The sequence below is a fragment of the Hibiscus syriacus genome, unplaced genomic scaffold, assembly GCF_006381635.1.
Source record: "Hibiscus syriacus cultivar Baekdansim isolate YM2019G1 unplaced genomic scaffold, ASM638163v2 tig00111069_pilon, whole genome shotgun sequence".
Lineage (NCBI taxonomy): Eukaryota > Viridiplantae > Streptophyta > Magnoliopsida > Malvales > Malvaceae > Hibiscus > Hibiscus syriacus.
This window is the reverse complement of record NW_024062970.1, coordinates 409,175-426,354: the sequence shown is the minus strand read 5'-3', so window position 1 is coordinate 426,354 and position 17,180 is coordinate 409,175. Positions and strand designations below refer to the sequence as shown.

General features: G+C 32.8%; 3 protein-coding genes across 4 annotated transcripts; 1 reads left to right on the top strand and 2 right to left on the bottom strand.

The window, feature by feature from the left end:
* Window positions 1-456: 456 nt before the first annotated feature.
* LOC120151720 lies at window positions 457-2,271 on the bottom strand. Its single transcript, XM_039164097.1, has 3 exons — window positions 1,872-2,271; window positions 1,556-1,798; window positions 457-970 (listed from the first exon to the last, which is right to left on the bottom strand). Exons 1-3 carry the CDS (start codon window positions 2,217-2,219, stop codon window positions 737-739), a joined length of 825 nt encoding a protein of 274 aa, XP_039020028.1. The 5' UTR covers window positions 2,220-2,271; the 3' UTR covers window positions 457-736.
* A 6,918-nt stretch (window positions 2,272-9,189) lies between these two features.
* On the top strand, window positions 9,190-15,533 carry LOC120151727 (folylpolyglutamate synthase-like). Of its 2 annotated transcripts, XM_039164102.1 has the most exons (17): window positions 9,191-9,327; window positions 9,403-9,536; window positions 9,646-9,711; window positions 10,207-10,316; window positions 10,492-10,552; window positions 11,199-11,282; window positions 11,403-11,459; window positions 11,593-11,653; window positions 12,231-12,277; window positions 12,389-12,466; window positions 12,609-12,770; window positions 12,849-13,029; window positions 13,063-13,097; window positions 13,628-13,706; window positions 14,087-14,239; window positions 14,557-14,717; window positions 15,161-15,529. In XM_039164102.1, the coding sequence occupies exons 1-17, from the start codon at window positions 9,318-9,320 to the stop codon at window positions 15,218-15,220; spliced, it is 1,539 nt and encodes a 512-aa protein (XP_039020033.1). In that variant the 5' UTR covers window positions 9,191-9,317; the 3' UTR covers window positions 15,221-15,529. The 2 variants fall into 2 exon arrangements, with proteins under 2 accessions (XP_039020032.1, XP_039020033.1); XM_039164101.1 differs by having other exon boundaries at window positions 9,190-9,327; window positions 12,849-13,097; window positions 15,161-15,533.
* An 839-nt stretch (window positions 15,534-16,372) lies between these two features.
* On the bottom strand, window positions 16,373-17,137 carry LOC120151817 (ras-related protein Rab2BV-like). The gene is made up of 2 exons (XM_039164162.1): window positions 16,958-17,137; window positions 16,373-16,855 (listed from the first exon to the last, which is right to left on the bottom strand). The coding sequence occupies exons 1-2, from the start codon at window positions 17,120-17,122 to the stop codon at window positions 16,373-16,375; spliced, it is 648 nt and encodes a 215-aa protein (XP_039020093.1). The 5' UTR covers window positions 17,123-17,137.
* Window positions 17,138-17,180: the final 43 nt, after the last annotated feature.

Here is a 17,180-nt window from a genome sequence, read left to right as displayed (position 1 = left end):
TATTCATTATGTTCCAAACTCATCATTTTCCGTTAAAAATTGATGGTTGTCAAAGATGAATATTAACATGATGACTGAGATATGATAACCATTTGAGATTCTAAGATCAAATTTTATCATATCACAGTCAATCGGTTAATGTTTAAATCATATCATCATCAATTTTTTAACAAAAAATGACAAATTTAGAGTATAATGAATAGTCGGATAACCATTTTACAACTTTTTATAGTCAAGGGACTTAATAAAGAACACTCTATAGTAAGAAGATCAATTTGTAACTTTTTATAATCGAGGGACTGAATAAAGCAATACCTTATAGTCGAAGACCATTTGTGTACTTTACCCTAAAAATTATAAAGAAAAATGAAAAGAAATCCATTACTTACCATAATTTGATGCTATGGAACTGTTTGTATGATTGAATTTGAGATTTAATGCTAAAACAACCTTTGCCGGTAGTAACAATTGCAACAGTCTCCAAATCAGAGGATAGATTTAAGTAGTAATTGTGAACACATTCTAAATCCTGTCGTGTTTATGAATATCATATATTACAATTCGAATCGATTTTTTATTCTTCAATCTTCTTCGTCCCTACTAATTTTCGATTTTTCGAGTTTTCTTCGTTTAACATTACCACATGATAAGAAAACACTAATTCTAATATGCTATCAAACCATACACTACGATTTAGATTGATTTTCAAGTTTTTGTGTTTCTTTCTCAAACTCTACTAATTCTTACCCGATTTCTTGTGAGACCGAGAAGGTTTGTCGTCGTATTTACGGGGAATGAAAACGCCGGTTCCGGCCGACTCTCTCTTAGGTCCACCGAGGAACATCAAAATCAGAGGCGGTGGTTGAAATCGAACTTGAAATAAAGGCCTTTTACCAACAATATTGCTCTTTAATCTATTCTTCTTCATCTGCTGCTGTTGAGTTCTTGCATTCATCTGCCATCCATGATACTAATAAAACCAAATAAACAAACACCAAAGTTAACCAAATCCAGCTCAATTGGTAGAGTACAAGGTTCTTAACCTTGAGGTCGTGGGATCGAGTCTCATGGATGACGTTTCATAATTCGAAGGTCTCCTACGGAAGCTGCTCTAAACTTAGTGTTGGGGGCAGCCTACTATCTTATCTCCCCTTATCCCATTACATATAGGAACAAGGGACAACCATTAATTTGGTATTTTTAAGTTATTTTTGTTAATTTAAATATAAAATATTACTTTTTACATGGTAAAATTTCGATTCAAATTTAATAAAAATCAAGTCCATATCATGATTCATATTGAATTTTCACTTTCGTTTTTCAAATTATATATTTATATCTAAAATCATTGATATGATAATCATTAACTTTTAAATTAAAGGCGAATAAAATTCAACTTAAAAATTACTGATTTAGTTTGTAATTCATAAATTTAATTCAATTCGACTAAAAAATAAATAAAACTTAAGTTAAAAAATAAGATTCAAATAACTCAAAAACAAAAAAGTGTTGGAACTTTTAGACACTAATTCTTCAAGAAAGAATGAAGGCTTACATGATTTGTTTGAGCAATAGTAGAAGAAATGATCCGGTTTAAAGGCAATCCACAGCTTGGGTTCTTCACGAACCCATGATTTTGAATCTTGGGTTGGTTTTTTCCATGTTTGAAGATGGTGTTTTTGGGCACGTCCTTGCTCATTTTCATCTCTGCAACTCGAGAACCGCCATTGCTTGAAGCTGAAGAGTTTCCGAGCACATTCAGAGTCGACTCTGGTGAACCCGCCGAACCTCCATTTTCCTACCGAAAAGAGAAAGCACAAATTTAAAAATTCGCATTAAAAATCAAAAACCCAGAAATTACTTTGGGTCACCTCGTTTTTGTCGAGAGGAAGATCACGAACGGCGAGTTTCTGACTGGTTGAGTGAACAATTCGGCGGGTCAATCCAGCAAGAAACTCATCCTCCTCGTCACTTCTCTCAGTCTCAGTAGACTCAACAACAGATTCAACAGGAATGGAGCTAATAGCAGAGAACGAGTCGTATGGATAATCAAACTCGAAGGGGAACTCAATAGGGAAACCGTGACTCGATGTTAACGACTCAGTGTTGTTTTCGCCATCGTTTTTGTTCTTAAGATTCTGGTCCTCCATTAGAGTATCATCGTCCATGAAAATCATGGATGGAAGCCAAAACTCAGCGTCTTCTATGTGCTCAGCCATGAAAAAAGAAAACAGGGGAAATGAAAAGGAAGAAAGAGGGTGGAAATTATAAGAGAAAATGGAGGGGAAAGCAGTTTGCTTCGCGGTGAAGAATTCTAATTTACGGAAGCTGCTTCGGTTTTAGGGTAAACTACAAACTAATCACCAACATATTGTCTCTCTACTATTTTGATCATCAAACTTTCCTTTTTACAAAAATATCACTAATGTTATATATTTTTATTTAATTATCAGCCTTTAAACTTTTAAAAATAGGGTAAACTATGTGTTTAGTACATAAAATATCAACTTTACCCTATCAAAACAGTATGTAACGTTTAATTTTTATTTTATTTTAGTACCCTATTAAAAACTTATCATTAATTTTTTTTAAAAATTGAAGGTTTAGATACTAAAAAAAAATCAAAACTAATAGTTTAGGTATTAAACGTGTTAATTTTTTAATGACGGGATACTAAAATAAAATAAAAACTAAACGTCAGGTATGATTTTGAAAAAAAATAAAAGTTTAAGTACTAAAACGGACTAAAACTAATAGTTCAGGTACTTATGCGTAATTTACCCTTGACAATAATACTTGTTTGGTATTTATTATTATTGTTTTTAAAATTTTCACGTTATTTTTTCCTTTTTTATTAACGGTTCAAATATTATTTTTAATTTTTTATTATTTTTCATGTCATATTTTATTATTTTCGACATATGGCACCTACTATTTAAAATATAATTACAAGGTCTGTACAGCTATTTCTATTCTTATTATTTCTTTGTATCACAACAATTTTAAATTTATATATATATATATATATATACATTTGAAATAATATTTTTAAGAAAATATATCAAATTTAATATATTAATAAATCTAGATTATATTATATTATATATATAAGTGATATTTACCATCGACAACAATAATAAATTCTCATATTATGAGTTTCGTATAGATAAATAACTAGTCATGAAATATGTTTTATATCATTGAGTTAGACATCAAATTCAATTTATATACCAACAATCTGTTGATCTAGTTGGACGAGGAATTAGATTTTTTTAAGGTCTGTTGATCTAGTTGGACGAGGAATTAGATTTTTTTAAGCAAGGTCAGGAGTTCGAACCCTGACGTTTGAGAATTGACTAAATTGGATTGGGAGGGTCACCCTCGCCTCTACAATATCTGATTTGGATTAGTCGATCAAGAGATCGGGATACCAGTGATTAATTCAAAAAAAAATTCAATTTGATATAATTTTTTATTAGGTTCAAAAAGGTCTAAAAATTCTTGGGTAAACTATGCATTTAATACTTAAACTATCAGTTTTGGTCTGTTTTAGTACTTAAACTTTTAAATTTTTCAAAACCATATATAATGTTTAGTTTTTGTTTTATTTTAGTACCTCGCCGTTAAAAACTTCACGCATTTAGTACTTAAACTATCAGCTTTGGTGTCATAATACTTAAATTTTCAATTTTTTTAAAACTTAACGTTAAATTTTGAACTATGGTACTAAAATGGATCAAAACTGATAGTTTAGATACTAAACACGTAATATACCCAAAATTCTTTAAAGACAAGTGATTGAACTCTTGAAAATTTTACATTCAATTAAGCCTCTATTATTAATAAAAATAAAATAAGTTCTTTCATTAATGATTTTTATCGTTGACCAATTTTAATTATAACTCGTGATAGATTTAAAATCATTATATCGGAAACTATTAAAATAATAATAATAATTATTATTATTAAAATTTTATTAAAGGTATATATCCATAAATTGGAGGTAAGAGGGGCCTTTATGCATGGTTAGGATGTCATGGCCATTGGCCGAACATCAACCCAACGGGGTTGATTATTTTTCTTCACACCAATATAGGTTAACTTTTTTTTTAAATATTATGGTGGAAAATATATATTTGAAAATAGATGTATAATTAAATAATATTCAAGATATTTTAGCTTGAGTGAAATGTTATTTCAATTAATTTTTTGTTAAAAATGTATAATTAAATAATATTTTTAAAACTGTTAATATATATCGAATCATTATTTAAAAATTAGGTAAACCATACGCCCTGAGTTTATCAAACGATCTCAATGGTTAAAGGACTTGTTATTATCTCTGGAGGTTCTGGTTCGAGCATCGCATATGTCAGGGGTATGAACGTTCATTGTTAAATGATTGAGAGCATTTGAACAAATACCGCCTTGTATACACCCCATATTTACATAAAGAAAAGGATAAACTATACTGATGGTCTCTTTTATTTTTTTGTCTTATTTTCATCATCAATTTTTAAAAAATGACGTTTTGGTCACTTACATTTTCAGTTCATTATATTTTTGTCATTAGATCGTTAAATCCCATTAGTTTGATGTTCTGATATATTAGTGAATGATTAAGGTTTAACTTGACCCACAAATTTTAGATAAAATATTAATTTAACTTCTGAATTATAGATAAACTGTGGATTAATCCCTAAATCCAATCAAATATAATATTATCAATAAATAGGTCGAAAATTTAAAGTAAGTGACTATATGTGGACACATGTCATGTTTTTTTTCTTTAAACACTTAAATACATATTAATTAACAATTAAGAGTGAGGTACCTGTTAAGAAAGTACTTAATTTATTGCTAAAGTAATTAAGTATAGATACTGCCAAAGTGATAAAAATAAAAATAAATTGGTTCAAAATTTGAAGTAATTATATGGTGTTGACACATGGCATGCTTTTTCGTTAAATACATATTAATTAACAATTAAAAGAAAGGTGCCTATTTTTTTATTATTTATTTATTTGAAAATATAGAAATATACTTACACCAATATAATTATATGTTTATTGTTAGGTACTAAGATATTGGGAGATGTACATACTTACATCGGTGTAAGCATGCGTTAAGTGTTGTTCTTTTTTTATTTTATTTACTTACACCAGTGTAACTATGCGTTAAATGCTATATATTTTTTTATTTTATTCACTTATACTGATGTAGTATGTGTTAATTGTTATACTTGTTTATTTTATTCACTTACACCGATGTAAATATGTGTTAAGTGCTATACTTTTTGTAGTACAAATTATGAAAAAATTTGACAAAAAATTATAATAGGTTAATCGTAGGTTAATTTATAACCGAATTGTTAATAACGATTAATCATTAGTGGTGAACCATTTCTTAATAGTTAAATTATAATTAAAAAAATATGATAACTATTATAATAATTAACCGACCGTTTAGGCTAAACGGTATAATTAACCGTCCATGAACGGCCATAGTAGCTGCAGCATTTGTGGAGCGCGGCACGAATCGTTGTCGCATATTTTCCGTGACTGCTTGGTTGCGAGATCCACTTGGCTTGCATTGATAAAAAAAAAAAAAAAGGAGAGGCGCACAGAATTCTTTTCTATTCCTTTAGGCGATTGGATTCGGAGCAATATTCATCAATCTTGTAGCCTTCGGTTGATTACGCAAAGAATATTTAGAACAAATAATACATAATAAAAAAATATATATTATTTAGTTTCTCTAATTTTTTTTTGTGGTGTCTAATTTATATTTTTTTGTTTCATTTTTTTTGTGGTTACATTAATTTTGATGTTGGTTATCGATCGTCGGTATTTTTTATTATTCTTACATCCTTTTATATTATATCTATATTTTTTATTATTTTTATTTTTTAATAAATATACCTTTATGACATGTTTTTATGTGTCTTTTGACACGTTTTCGGTCGTTTGACCATCGTTATTTTTTTTAAGGGTTGATTCGACATTGTCACAACTGATTAAGATGACGTTTATATGTTATCATGATGATCTTTCCTACTTTGGACCATCGAATTGGATTTGGATACTTGATTTACGTTCGTGGATGATTTTTGTCCACATTGCTCGACTCTGATTTACGATTTTATCGGTGATCTTTCAATAGCTTGATTCTCTTTTGAGATTTGTTTACCGATGAAATCAGGTCTATTTGTATCTATCATTGTTCGAGTTTTGGTTGATTTTTTAATCTTTACTTGTATGGTCCTTATGTGGTCTTAATTTACTAATTTTGTGCCAATGATTTTAGGAAAATATTATAATTATTCGCTTAATTTACAATTACGATTATAAATCTCTATTGTAATTCGAAATATTTCCCTTTTTAATAAAATTAGTTACATCTATTAAAAAAATTATAACTAGAGTCGATTTATTAGCATAAAATCTTCTAAACTGACAAATTTACTTAATGATGACACAATCATAATCATATATATTGCATTGAATAACTAAAATCTCACCGTAGTTAAATTCTAAATGTATAATATATAGTTGATGATAAGCTTATGGAATTATTTAAAACTAAGATCAAATAGATAATAGGTTAGTGTTAATGAAATGCCATTTAGTTGATGGCAATTAGGCCTTGTTGTGATTGCATAAACTCTCCTTTTTACTCAAAATTCCGGGTTAATCTGTACCGATATACTACAAAATCAATCTTGGAGAGAGTAAAAGATATGATGGTCGATTGGGATAAGAGAAAATATGTAGCAGAAAGAGCTTTGCTTGAAGCAATGATTCTCGGGTTTGATGCAAACTGCATCGGATACGAGCAAAATCCATTACAACAAGGTTTGAACTTCGAACCCTTTTTTCGAAAATGTCCGGTTTTGCCGAAAACTACTTCATTTCGGTTCCGAGTGTTATCGAAACTATACCTTATTTCAAACTTTCAGGCATACAACATCGTGGGACGAATTGACGATTTGCTATATGTAGATGACTTAGACGAAGAATTCCGAAAAGTTGTCATCGGATCATACGCACTACAATTAGTGTAAGCATGTGCAAATAGGTTTCAATCCCATATTGCATGCAAAAGGGGTGAAGAAACTCATTTTCTCAAGCAGAGCACCAGCCCTGCAAACTTTTCACCGGCTGCAGCGATCACCAGACCGAGCTTTTCACCGGCTGCGACGTGGATCAGCCATGCAAGGGGTGAAACAACCCCTTTTTCTACTAGAAGATCAGCAATGGCAACAAGCCTCATCGTTGTGGAACCGGCGTGAAGAGGGTTTCGACTGATTGATCATCTCCAAGTCGATCCGAAAGCAAAGACATAAGGTAGACTAGGTAGTCAAACAGATAGTGTATGTGCAGGGCCATGGCTGGGGCGGCGCAAACTGCGCGACCGCGCAGGGCCATGGCTCGGGCGACGCAAACTGCGCGACCGCGCAGGGTCTCCAAAAAATGGGACCCCAAAAAAGTATATATATAGTGACGTTTTTCCAATAAACGCCACTATAGATGAACCTATTGTAACGTTAAAAAAAAAACACTATTATTGTAGCTTTATTGATAAAACGCCATTATAGATGGATCTATCGCGGCGTTTGTCAAGAAAACGCCACTATTGTTACTCCAAAATCAAATATATTTAGAAAATAGGAGCCCCTTTATAAGAATTTGTACAGGACCCCCGAAAACCCTGCCACGACCCTGTGTATGTGTATGAGTTGATAACACATAACTCTCCTAGTAAAATACTGATCTGCCAGTTGCTTATGTTTTAACACGTTATTGTACTTAATTTGAAGCAGCTTCTATATCAAAAGTGCCTATCCATTTTATAGTAGTTTATCTATAAGACTTCAATCCTCAAATTAAAATAATAAAGGGACTAAACTAATGGAATTTAAGGTAGAGGGACTGAGAACATAATCGAACCCAGAAAAAGGTAGAACGAAAAAAATGGGAGCGTTCCGAGAACTGAACTCGGGACCTCTCGCACCCTAAATGGGAATCATACAACTAGACCAAATACCGATATAAGATTGATACAATATTAATAAATGAGGATTCAATTAGAATGTTTTAAAATTCAAATACCAATTTAAAAATAAAATCATAATTTGAATGCATACAATACAATTAACTCTTTTATAGTTTTACCTGGGCATAATGCCACTTTTGAGTTTTGAACCCTCAATTTCAATTTAGTGTTTTAGTCCTTTTAACTCTTACACTTTCATTGGGGATTTATTATGGCCCTCGAACTTATATTATTTACAAATTGACTCAAATGTAATGGAACAGTGATATTGTATTGTTCTTATTGAAATATTAACGTGAAATATTTTATCTTTTTAAGTCACATAATAAAAAAATTCAAAATATGACTAATTCATCCTTACTAAAACATTTTTAATAATTCTCAATGTCTTTTAAAAAAATTTGGTAATACTACAGAAAATGACAAAACAACTGATACCAATATTTCAATGTAGATAAGTAAGGTCGGGGGTTTGAATCTTGGAGTTTTCGAATGGAGCAAATTGGGTTGGGAGGGTCGCCCTCGCCTTTGCAGTATCCGATCTGGATTAGTCGGTCAATAGATCGGATATCAGTGATTAATTCAAAAATATTTCAATGTAGATAAAATATTTAATATTTGAGGCAAATTAATAAAAAGGTAAAAGCTTGAAGAATAAAAACAATGGTAAATTACACGTTTAGTATTTAAACTATCCATTTTGATTCATTTTAATATCTAAATTTTCATTTTTTTAAAACAATACCTAAAGTTTAATTTTTGTTTCATTCTACTACCATACCGTTAAAAACTTTAGTTTTTGTTCTATTTTAGTATCACATTCAAAAATTATTGCTAAGTTTTGAAAAATTGAAAGTTTATGTACTAAAACGGATCAAAGATGATAGGTTAGACACTAAATGCGTAGTTTACCCTAAAAATAATACCATAAAAGTTTCCGAACTAAAATGACTAAACTGATAAATTAAGGAGTCAAAACATAATTCTGCCTTTCTATTTAGGTGTCAAAAAGAATATACAGAAAAAGGTCAGGGGCTAATATTTGTACTAAAAGTTTTAAAATATATAGAATAAAATGACAGTAGACAATCGTTGTCTCTTGTCTGCGACCGAGCCACAGAAATTAGGGGTAAAATGTCACTATTAGAGTATATGAATTGCTTGCCTTATAATTTCTCAGCCCTCCAATCTCAATCTCATCACTTCGTCTTCACTCCGCATCCTCATTCTCTCACTTTCCCATTCCTTTCATCCAAGTCCCAATGGCCAAAGGTAAAAAAAAGAAGTGATTTTTTCCATCAAAATTTTCATTTTTAACGATTTTAGCTTTGTTTTTTTTTTCTGTAGGAGGATCGATGGAGTCTGCGGTGGATCGATACGAGTCGACGTTGAATGTGTTGTCTTCGTTGATAACGAAACGGAGTCGTGCCGATAAGAGTAACAAAGGGGATCGTTTCGACTTGCTTTTTGATTATTTGAAAGTAATTTTCGTTGTTATTTTTTTTATTGGAGTTGTTCTTTTAGAAATTTATTTATTTGTTTTACAGTTTTACTAGCTTTGAATTGAGTTGTTTTTTTATTGGATTTTAGATTTTGGAATTGGAAGGCGCGATTTCACAGTTGAAAATCATCCATGTTGCTGGCACTAAAGGGAAGGTATTTAAATTTTTAGCTAATTAACTTTTAGAATCTTTTCCCGTTCTTTTTCTTCGTATGCTGCATTTATATGTAACTTTTTCGTGAAATTTGCCACTATTTTCGACTACTTTATACTCTCTCTTTTTTTTTATCACACTGGGCTCCAACTATTTTGGAGTCGAGTTAGGCTGACCCTCTGAAGTGGGAAGATTAATGGTCCTTGCATTTTCCACTATTATCGACTAGCTTATACTCTTTTTCGGTCACATTGGGCTCCAACTATTTTGGAGTCAAGTTAGGTTGACCCTCTGAGGTGGGAAAACTCTCCCAACACCTGTTTTCTCCGTAAGAATCGAAACCAAGACTTGCATATGGGATTCCAAGCTCCTTACCACTTTGGCTTAGGCATTAGTACTATTTTTGTCTAGCTGGCTAGCGTAATTCTTTTATCTTGTTTGTATATGACAAGTGAATTGTTATACTGATTCTTTCTTCATTTGGGAAATTGAAAAGGGATCAACATGCACGTTTGCAGAATCTATATTACGTAATTGTGGGTTTCGGACCGGACTTTTCACGTCCCCGCACCTTATAGATGTTCGCGAAAGGTTTCAGTTAGATGGGTAAGTGTGTCAATTTGCTAGTATGTATGTGATTTATTTTAGGTAAGAATTTAAGCTACTGTCTGTATTTCTTCTTCTTGGCAATATCTAAATGCTGAATAACCACTGCTATATATGCGTGCTTATAATTTTAGGTATATATATTTTAAATTTCTTGCCTTTTTGGCTGTTTCAGTGTGGAAATATGTGAGGAGAAATTCTTGGAATACTTCTGGTGGTGCTATGATAGGCTGAAGGTACGTCTGCAGTAGTGTTTCATACTGGGTAGTACTAGTTAACAAAACCCAGTTAATAAATTGAGCATGTCGATCCACAATTATGTGGGTTTTGTTAATCAGTACTATATTTTATTTTTAATGTGGATTATTTTCTGTTCTAAGTTGTAAATATCAGGTTCTACAATAAAGAATTTCTATTACAATAACTAGCGTTTTACATTAATTGGTTGTAAATTAATTATTAGAATTCACTAAAGTAATTTTCATAGTACATGTCTTCAACAAAGTATCATCAGTTTTATCAAAAAAAAAAGTATCATCAGACTTAACGCGATAATCCTGTATAGTGTATATGAATTTTTTTTTTGTCGTGGGTACTTTTTGAGAATTCAGCATGGCAACATGAAGTTGGGGCTTCTATAGCCAACCAACCTAGTAGAAAGAATAAGAATTGAGTTGTGTAGCACTTCAAACAAACCTGAATAGTACACGTCGACTGACCTAGGCTGTCTGTCTTTGACAATTTGAAACAGCGTCATCTGCAATATATTTTTCTCTAACCAGTTCCATATATATCATTGAACAAAGAGTATTATCTTTCATTTTGGCTTTTCGCTTGAACAATGTGTTTAATCCTGTTGACCTTTTTTTCATTGATTTGCAGGAAAACACCTGTGATGATGTACCAATGCCTACATACTTTCGCTTCCTGGCCTTGCTTGCCTTTAAGATATTTGCCGCAGAGAAGGTTTGATGTGTGTTATGATCCTTCTATTTGAAGCTGTTTTCCCGTGTTGCTTCTTCCATTTTATGAGCATCCTCTGCTAGTGAAGCAAAAATAAATATTGCCTTTAAATTGTACATGCAGGTTGATGTTGCTATTCTGGAGGTTGGTTTGGGTGGAAAGTTTGATGCAACTAATGTGGTATGTTCCCTACTAGTTCTCGAATACGCGAGATGTCTGCGAATCAAAGCGTATAATTTGTGGCCTCCTTAGTGCTGAAATATAATGTTAGTGCTTATCTTGTTCTAATTTTTGTCAATGTGTTATTTTTTAGGTTCAAACACCCATTGTATGTGGTGTATCTTCCCTTGGATATGACCACATGGAGATTCTTGGTTATTGTTATATATATATTACATCAGTTAATCGCTAAAAAAATGGCCTAAAACAAATTTCTTATAATTGTATTGTAGTTAATAACTTAATATAAATGACAGATCCCTTAATAGTTTTTTGAAATTGCTGAAAAAGATCTTTGAGAAACAAAGAAGCATTTTAATTTGTATTGCATTATTTTAAAATCATGCAGTAAATTCATAATATCAATGATTTTTTTTAACCTCATGTTGGCAACTATATTTTCATTACATCTGTGAGGTTCCATTATCCGGAGCACTTGAAGTTATAAGCTTAAAATGGAGAAAATCTAAATTATGCAGAATTAAGCGACAGTTTTGTGAGACTTGCTTTAGTGGTGTCTCAATACTGTACCGATATTGGGTGTGTCAGTTGTGTTCTTAAACTGGTACCAAGTAGTTTAGGTTCCATCTGGTCAAATATTTTGTTGTCTATCCGCTTCCTCAATTTAAACTATGGAATCTGCTTAGGGTCCCTTTGTACCAACTTTCTGAGCTACGAGAAATAGTTAATGCTAAAGATCTTGCTTTCTTTACTTTTCTGGATGATAAACAGGAAACACTCTGGGAGAAATTGCTGGGGAGAAGGCTGGTATATTTAAGGTGTTTTTACTTTTAGAACTATATCGATTTAAAGTATATGATAAGAGTGTTTGAGTTGTGAAATAATTTAAATCTTTCTCCTATTTTTTGTTTGTACCTTTTCTACCACAGTATGAGATACAGGCCTTTACCGTACCTCAACCTGATGAGGCAATGCAGGTGCTTGAAGAGAAAGCTTCGAAGTTGAATGTAAGTTTTGTCATCCTTTCATTTCTAAATTCCCTTACGAAAAATTTAAATGCGTGACTCAACTTGTATTCAAATTCTGGATTTAGCCTTGTTCTAAAGGATATAAGTTATGCTAGTCTGAAGATGATTATGTTCTTCACAGGTAAACCTTCAAGTTGCGCAGCCAATTGATGCAAGTTCGCTGAATGGTCTGAAGCTTGCACTTGAAGGTGAACATCAATATTTAAATGCTGGTCTTGCTGTCGCATTGTGTACTGCTTGGCTTCAGAGGACTGGTCATCCTATCACCAATTTCAATCAAACAGTGGGTTCTATTTATTAGAGGCTTTCTTTGTCTGCATTCTAACTACTGTTTTCTTAGAAGTTTATTTCCTTGGAATAGGGTCCATTACCTGAACCCTTTATTAAGGGCTTAACAACAGCTAGTTTGCAAGGGCGGGCTCAGATTGTCCGTGATCAATTTCCTGACATTGAAAATCTGGTTTTTTATTTGGATGGAGCTCACAGTCCTGAAAGCATGGAAGCTTGTGCGAGGTGGTTTTCCCTTTGCACTAGGGATGATAATCACCAATCAAACCAGAATTCTGAGGCACAACAGCAATCGGACGAAAGATCCAAGGATACCGCACAGGTAGAGTACCCTACTTTGGTCCACAATAATTTCCAGTGTTAAGAACTTATATGTAAAAGAGAGTACTTCTTCCTTATGGACATCAGTGTTCTTGAATTAGATAATATTCTCATAATTTATACATTTGGTCTCATTATATCCGCTATTCAAGCTTTTCTATTTTAGCAAGTCAAAAGAAACAATCAAAGACGTAGAGTATGGTGCTGACTTGTATTTTGCTTATGAGTTAATAGTATTAAGGATAATCTTAACCTTGGAGGGTATTGGGTTTTCAGAAAGCTTCGGAACTCATAAGTTTGATGATTGAGTTTATAAAACTAACATGAAGCGAGAGTAAACTAAACGTATATTTTGATTATTCCTTGAGCTGTAAATTGTTCACATTTTTCTAACACGCGTGCATGTATATCTAATTTATATTTTTGTGCTTGGTTTTATCATGACTTTTTGAATTTCAAGCTGTAAACTAGATTTGGTCTGCATCTTGGCTCTTGCTGATGTGGACTAAAGTTTTCGAGAATTACGTGCAGATTCTGCTGTTCAATTGTATGTCGGTGAGAGATCCACAATTGCTTCTGCCGCGCTTGTTGAGGACATGTTCCAGCCATGGTAATTGTGTTAGTTAGAATTTTATATCCATGTGATGGAAAGATCATAAATGCATTTGAAGTTCATGAAAAACTGGTATTTAAGGGGAATGATTATGTTCAAGTGCTTTAATCCATATACTTGGAGGGTTACATCTCCATACCCATTTCTGAATATATGTTGGACATGGATGTCAAAACGGCTACTTTAAGAAAAACAAAGATTCAGACCGACATAGATAATAGAGAGAAACTTATATTCTTCTTTGCATTGAATAAAAGGTAGGATTCATCTTGACTAGAAGAAACTTCACATTTCATGTCAAGGGGATAGCAGGATGCTTGCTTGGACAAAGAAATTTATATATTATGTTTTTTACAATCTGTTAATTGTCTTTTCAGGTGTCCGTTTCAGGAAGGCTCTCTTTGTGCCGAACATATCAGTGTATCACAAGGTTGGATCCAATACTTTGCCTACAGTCGATCCTCAAGTTGATTTGTCATGGCAATTTGCTCTTCAAAGAGTGTGGGAAAACCTTCTGCAGAATGATAAAGGTATCTACCTAATACATGGCATCACATTCTTCTTATTTTTCAAAATTCATAGTTTGTGAACCCTGTTGGATTGTAACTTTAAACTAATAAAGACTGCAACCTTTTCGTCGTAAAATGCTTTTTTCTTTCCCCATATTTTTATTTCTAATGGGATTCACTTCCCTTATATTAATGTTCCATTATCTGTTTGATCATATGAGTGAATTGATTTTAATAATGATCATCGCAAAATGTGCAAAGTAATTAGAGACATGGTGCATAATCATGGGTGCTTTTGTTTAGTTTTCTTTAAGACGATAGTTTTCTGCATATGCTAGGAGGGGAGGCCTGTAACACCGATCAAGTTATTGAAGAAGTGAAAGACGATACAGGAATGAGCGTTAGGTGTTGTAAAAACAGTTCTGTCTTTTCTTCTCTACCATCCGCTATTAAATGGCTCAGGGATACTGCCCAGAAGGACCGCTTTGTTCGGTTTCAGGTAATTCTCGAGATTATATGTTCATGTTCGTCAATATTTACCTGCATTTTGTATATAACAAGGTTAGAATACTTCAGGTTGAGTTCCTAGCTATGGTACTTTAGAGTACTTTACGGATTTCAACCTTTTTTTCAGGTTATGCATGAATCGATCCACCGATTTGCCAGTCTTAATATTGTAAAAGTTGTATCCTCTTTTCTTTGGTTAGAATAATTCGTCAAAAGAGTACCTAATCGATGAACGTTGGACATTTCAGATGTGTCTCCGTTACATGCTAAATATTTTAAGCATAGGACTTGACTATAGGCACACCCCATTTATACTCGTTTTATCGGGTCTTGTTGAAGTATTCATGTCGTGGTTCGGTTGCAACTTTTTCTTTAATGCTTATGACCCTCCTTTGTTCATCTTGGGTTTGTAATTTCCCTTCTCTGATTGATTAGGTCCTCGTCACCGGTTCCTTGCATCTCGTCGGCGATGTCTTGAGATTAATCAAGAAATGAGGCCGAATCTCTGTGCCATGTTCATGTAACAGAGACAACATGGATTCATTTAGTTTACCGACCGAGGCAACTTCTCCAAGGTCCTCAGACGCCTACATTAGGCTTCCGAATTGTCGGTTTTTTCGGGAGGGTTTGCTAGTTTAGGCAAACACTTTCAGTTATGAATTTCGACATTGGCAAAGCATTGACGAGCAAGTGAATTCTTGTTTTTGGAACGTGTTGAGACAAATCCAACAAAACATTGAAAGGAATTCATTTTGAGTGACAAATTGAATTATAAGGCTCAACAACTCTCGTGCCTCTTTATACCCATAGTAGACGTTTTCATGGGTTGGGTTTGATCTAAGATCTGTATTAACACCGTATGTATTTTAAATTCTCTTATATTTTTAGGGTTTGGAGTTCGGGATTCGAGGTTTAGATCTGATTGCACTCAACAAATTTAAATTCACTTCTATTTTATATATATTTATATTTTTAATTATTTAATTTCGTCTCTTGACATTTTATAATTTCACATTTAATATAAATTTCTGCGTCCGTCACTGAAATTAAATTAAAAATCATTAAAAGCCCAAGTCTGCAATTTTTAATATAAAAATAAAGTCTTAACTATTTACTTGAGACTATTCACAACTATTTAAACAAAATGAATAACTTTTTTAAGCAATTAGATATAATATTTAATTATCAGAACGGAATAAAATTTTATGTTCAGTAATAATTTTGAACAAAAATATTTTAGTGATCTAAACAAAATTATAGGAATAGTTGAGTGATTAAATATGTAATTTATCTTTGATTCTTTTAATGGTAGTAGCGGTGTGTGATAAACGAGTTAATTGTTCAAATTCAAAGAATAAAATATTTCGAAAAATATTTTAAGGGATAACTCAGTAAAAAGTGTATAATTTAAGGAACAAGTAAACCCAATCAAAATTTTAATTATTAGTATAAATAAAAATAAATAAAATCCAATCAAAGAGCATTTCGAAATATAAATCGAACTCGTAAGGTTAAACAACTTTTTGTAGTACCAAAACTTAGGCCTTCTTAATAACTCTTCCTTACAGGTCTCGAGTTCGAATAACAAAAATCAACGCACAAAAAAAAACATGTAAATAAAGTATTTTCGAAAAAAAATCATTTCTTCTAAGGAGAACAACAAGCAACTTTATTTCTATTTTGGTTCGTCTTCGTGAGAGTGATGCTTGTTCCTCGAGGAAGGGTAGGCGGATTTTCTTGTGCTGCCAAAGCTTTTCTGCTCAATATTTGATAAATGTCCATCAATATCTTCTGGAAAGCTTTCTCTATGTTGATAGCTCCGAGTGCCGATGTCTCGAGGAACAATAGTACTTCCTTTTCGGCCAAGCTCTCGGCGTCTTCCTTCGACACCGCTCGGAGATGGTTGAGATCAGATTTGTTCCCCACCATCATGATCACGACGATATTCGAACCCGCGTGGTCTCGCAGTTCCTTGAGCCATCGCACGGTGTTGTCGAACGTTTGCCTTTTGGTTATGTCGTAGACGAGAAGCGCTCCGACTGCTCCTCTATAGTAAGCGCTCGTGATCGCTCGGTACCGCTCCTGACCGGCCGTGTCCCATATCTGCGCTTTAACCGTCTTCCCTTCTACCTGAACAAAAATTGCGATTGCACGTACAATTTACGGTGATTGCGGATGTGACGAATGTTAAATTATATTAAAAACAACCACTTATGTACATATATAGATAACCTGAAGAGTCCTTGTTGCAAATTCAACACCGATAGTAGACTTGGAGTCCAAGCAAAACTCATTTCTTGTAAATCTCGAAAGAATGTTCGATTTTCCGACGCCCGAATCTCCGATTAGCACAATCTTGAATAAATAGTCGTATTCGTGATCCACTTTATATGCCATTTACACTTTCCTTTTATCGAAAAACACTATATGGAGAGAAAAATGAATTAACATTACC

Coding starts and splice junctions, on each gene's coding strand:
- LOC120151727 (XM_039164101.1), top strand. Junction 10,317..10,491: donor GAAAGGTTTCAGTTAGATGG/GTAAGTGTGTCA, acceptor TGGCTGTTTCAG/TGTGGAAATATGTGAGGAGA. Junction 12,278..12,388: donor AGAAGGCTGGTATATTTAAG/GTGTTTTTACTT, acceptor TTTCTACCACAG/TATGAGATACAGGCCTTTAC.
- LOC120151817 (XM_039164162.1), bottom strand. CDS start 17,122: ATGGCATATAAAGTGGATCACGAATACGACTATTTATTCAAGATTGTG. Junction 16,856..16,957: donor TTGCAACAAGGACTCTTCAG/GTTATCTATATA, acceptor ATTTTTGTTCAG/GTAGAAGGGAAGACGGTTAA.
- LOC120151720 (XM_039164097.1), bottom strand. CDS start 2,219: ATGGCTGAGCACATAGAAGACGCTGAGTTTTGGCTTCCATCCATGATT. Junction 1,799..1,871: donor TTCCTCTCGACAAAAACGAG/GTGACCCAAAGT, acceptor TCTTTTCGGTAG/GAAAATGGAGGTTCGGCGGG. Junction 971..1,555: donor CTATTGCTCAAACAAATCAT/GTAAGCCTTCAT, acceptor TGGTTTTATTAG/TATCATGGATGGCAGATGAA.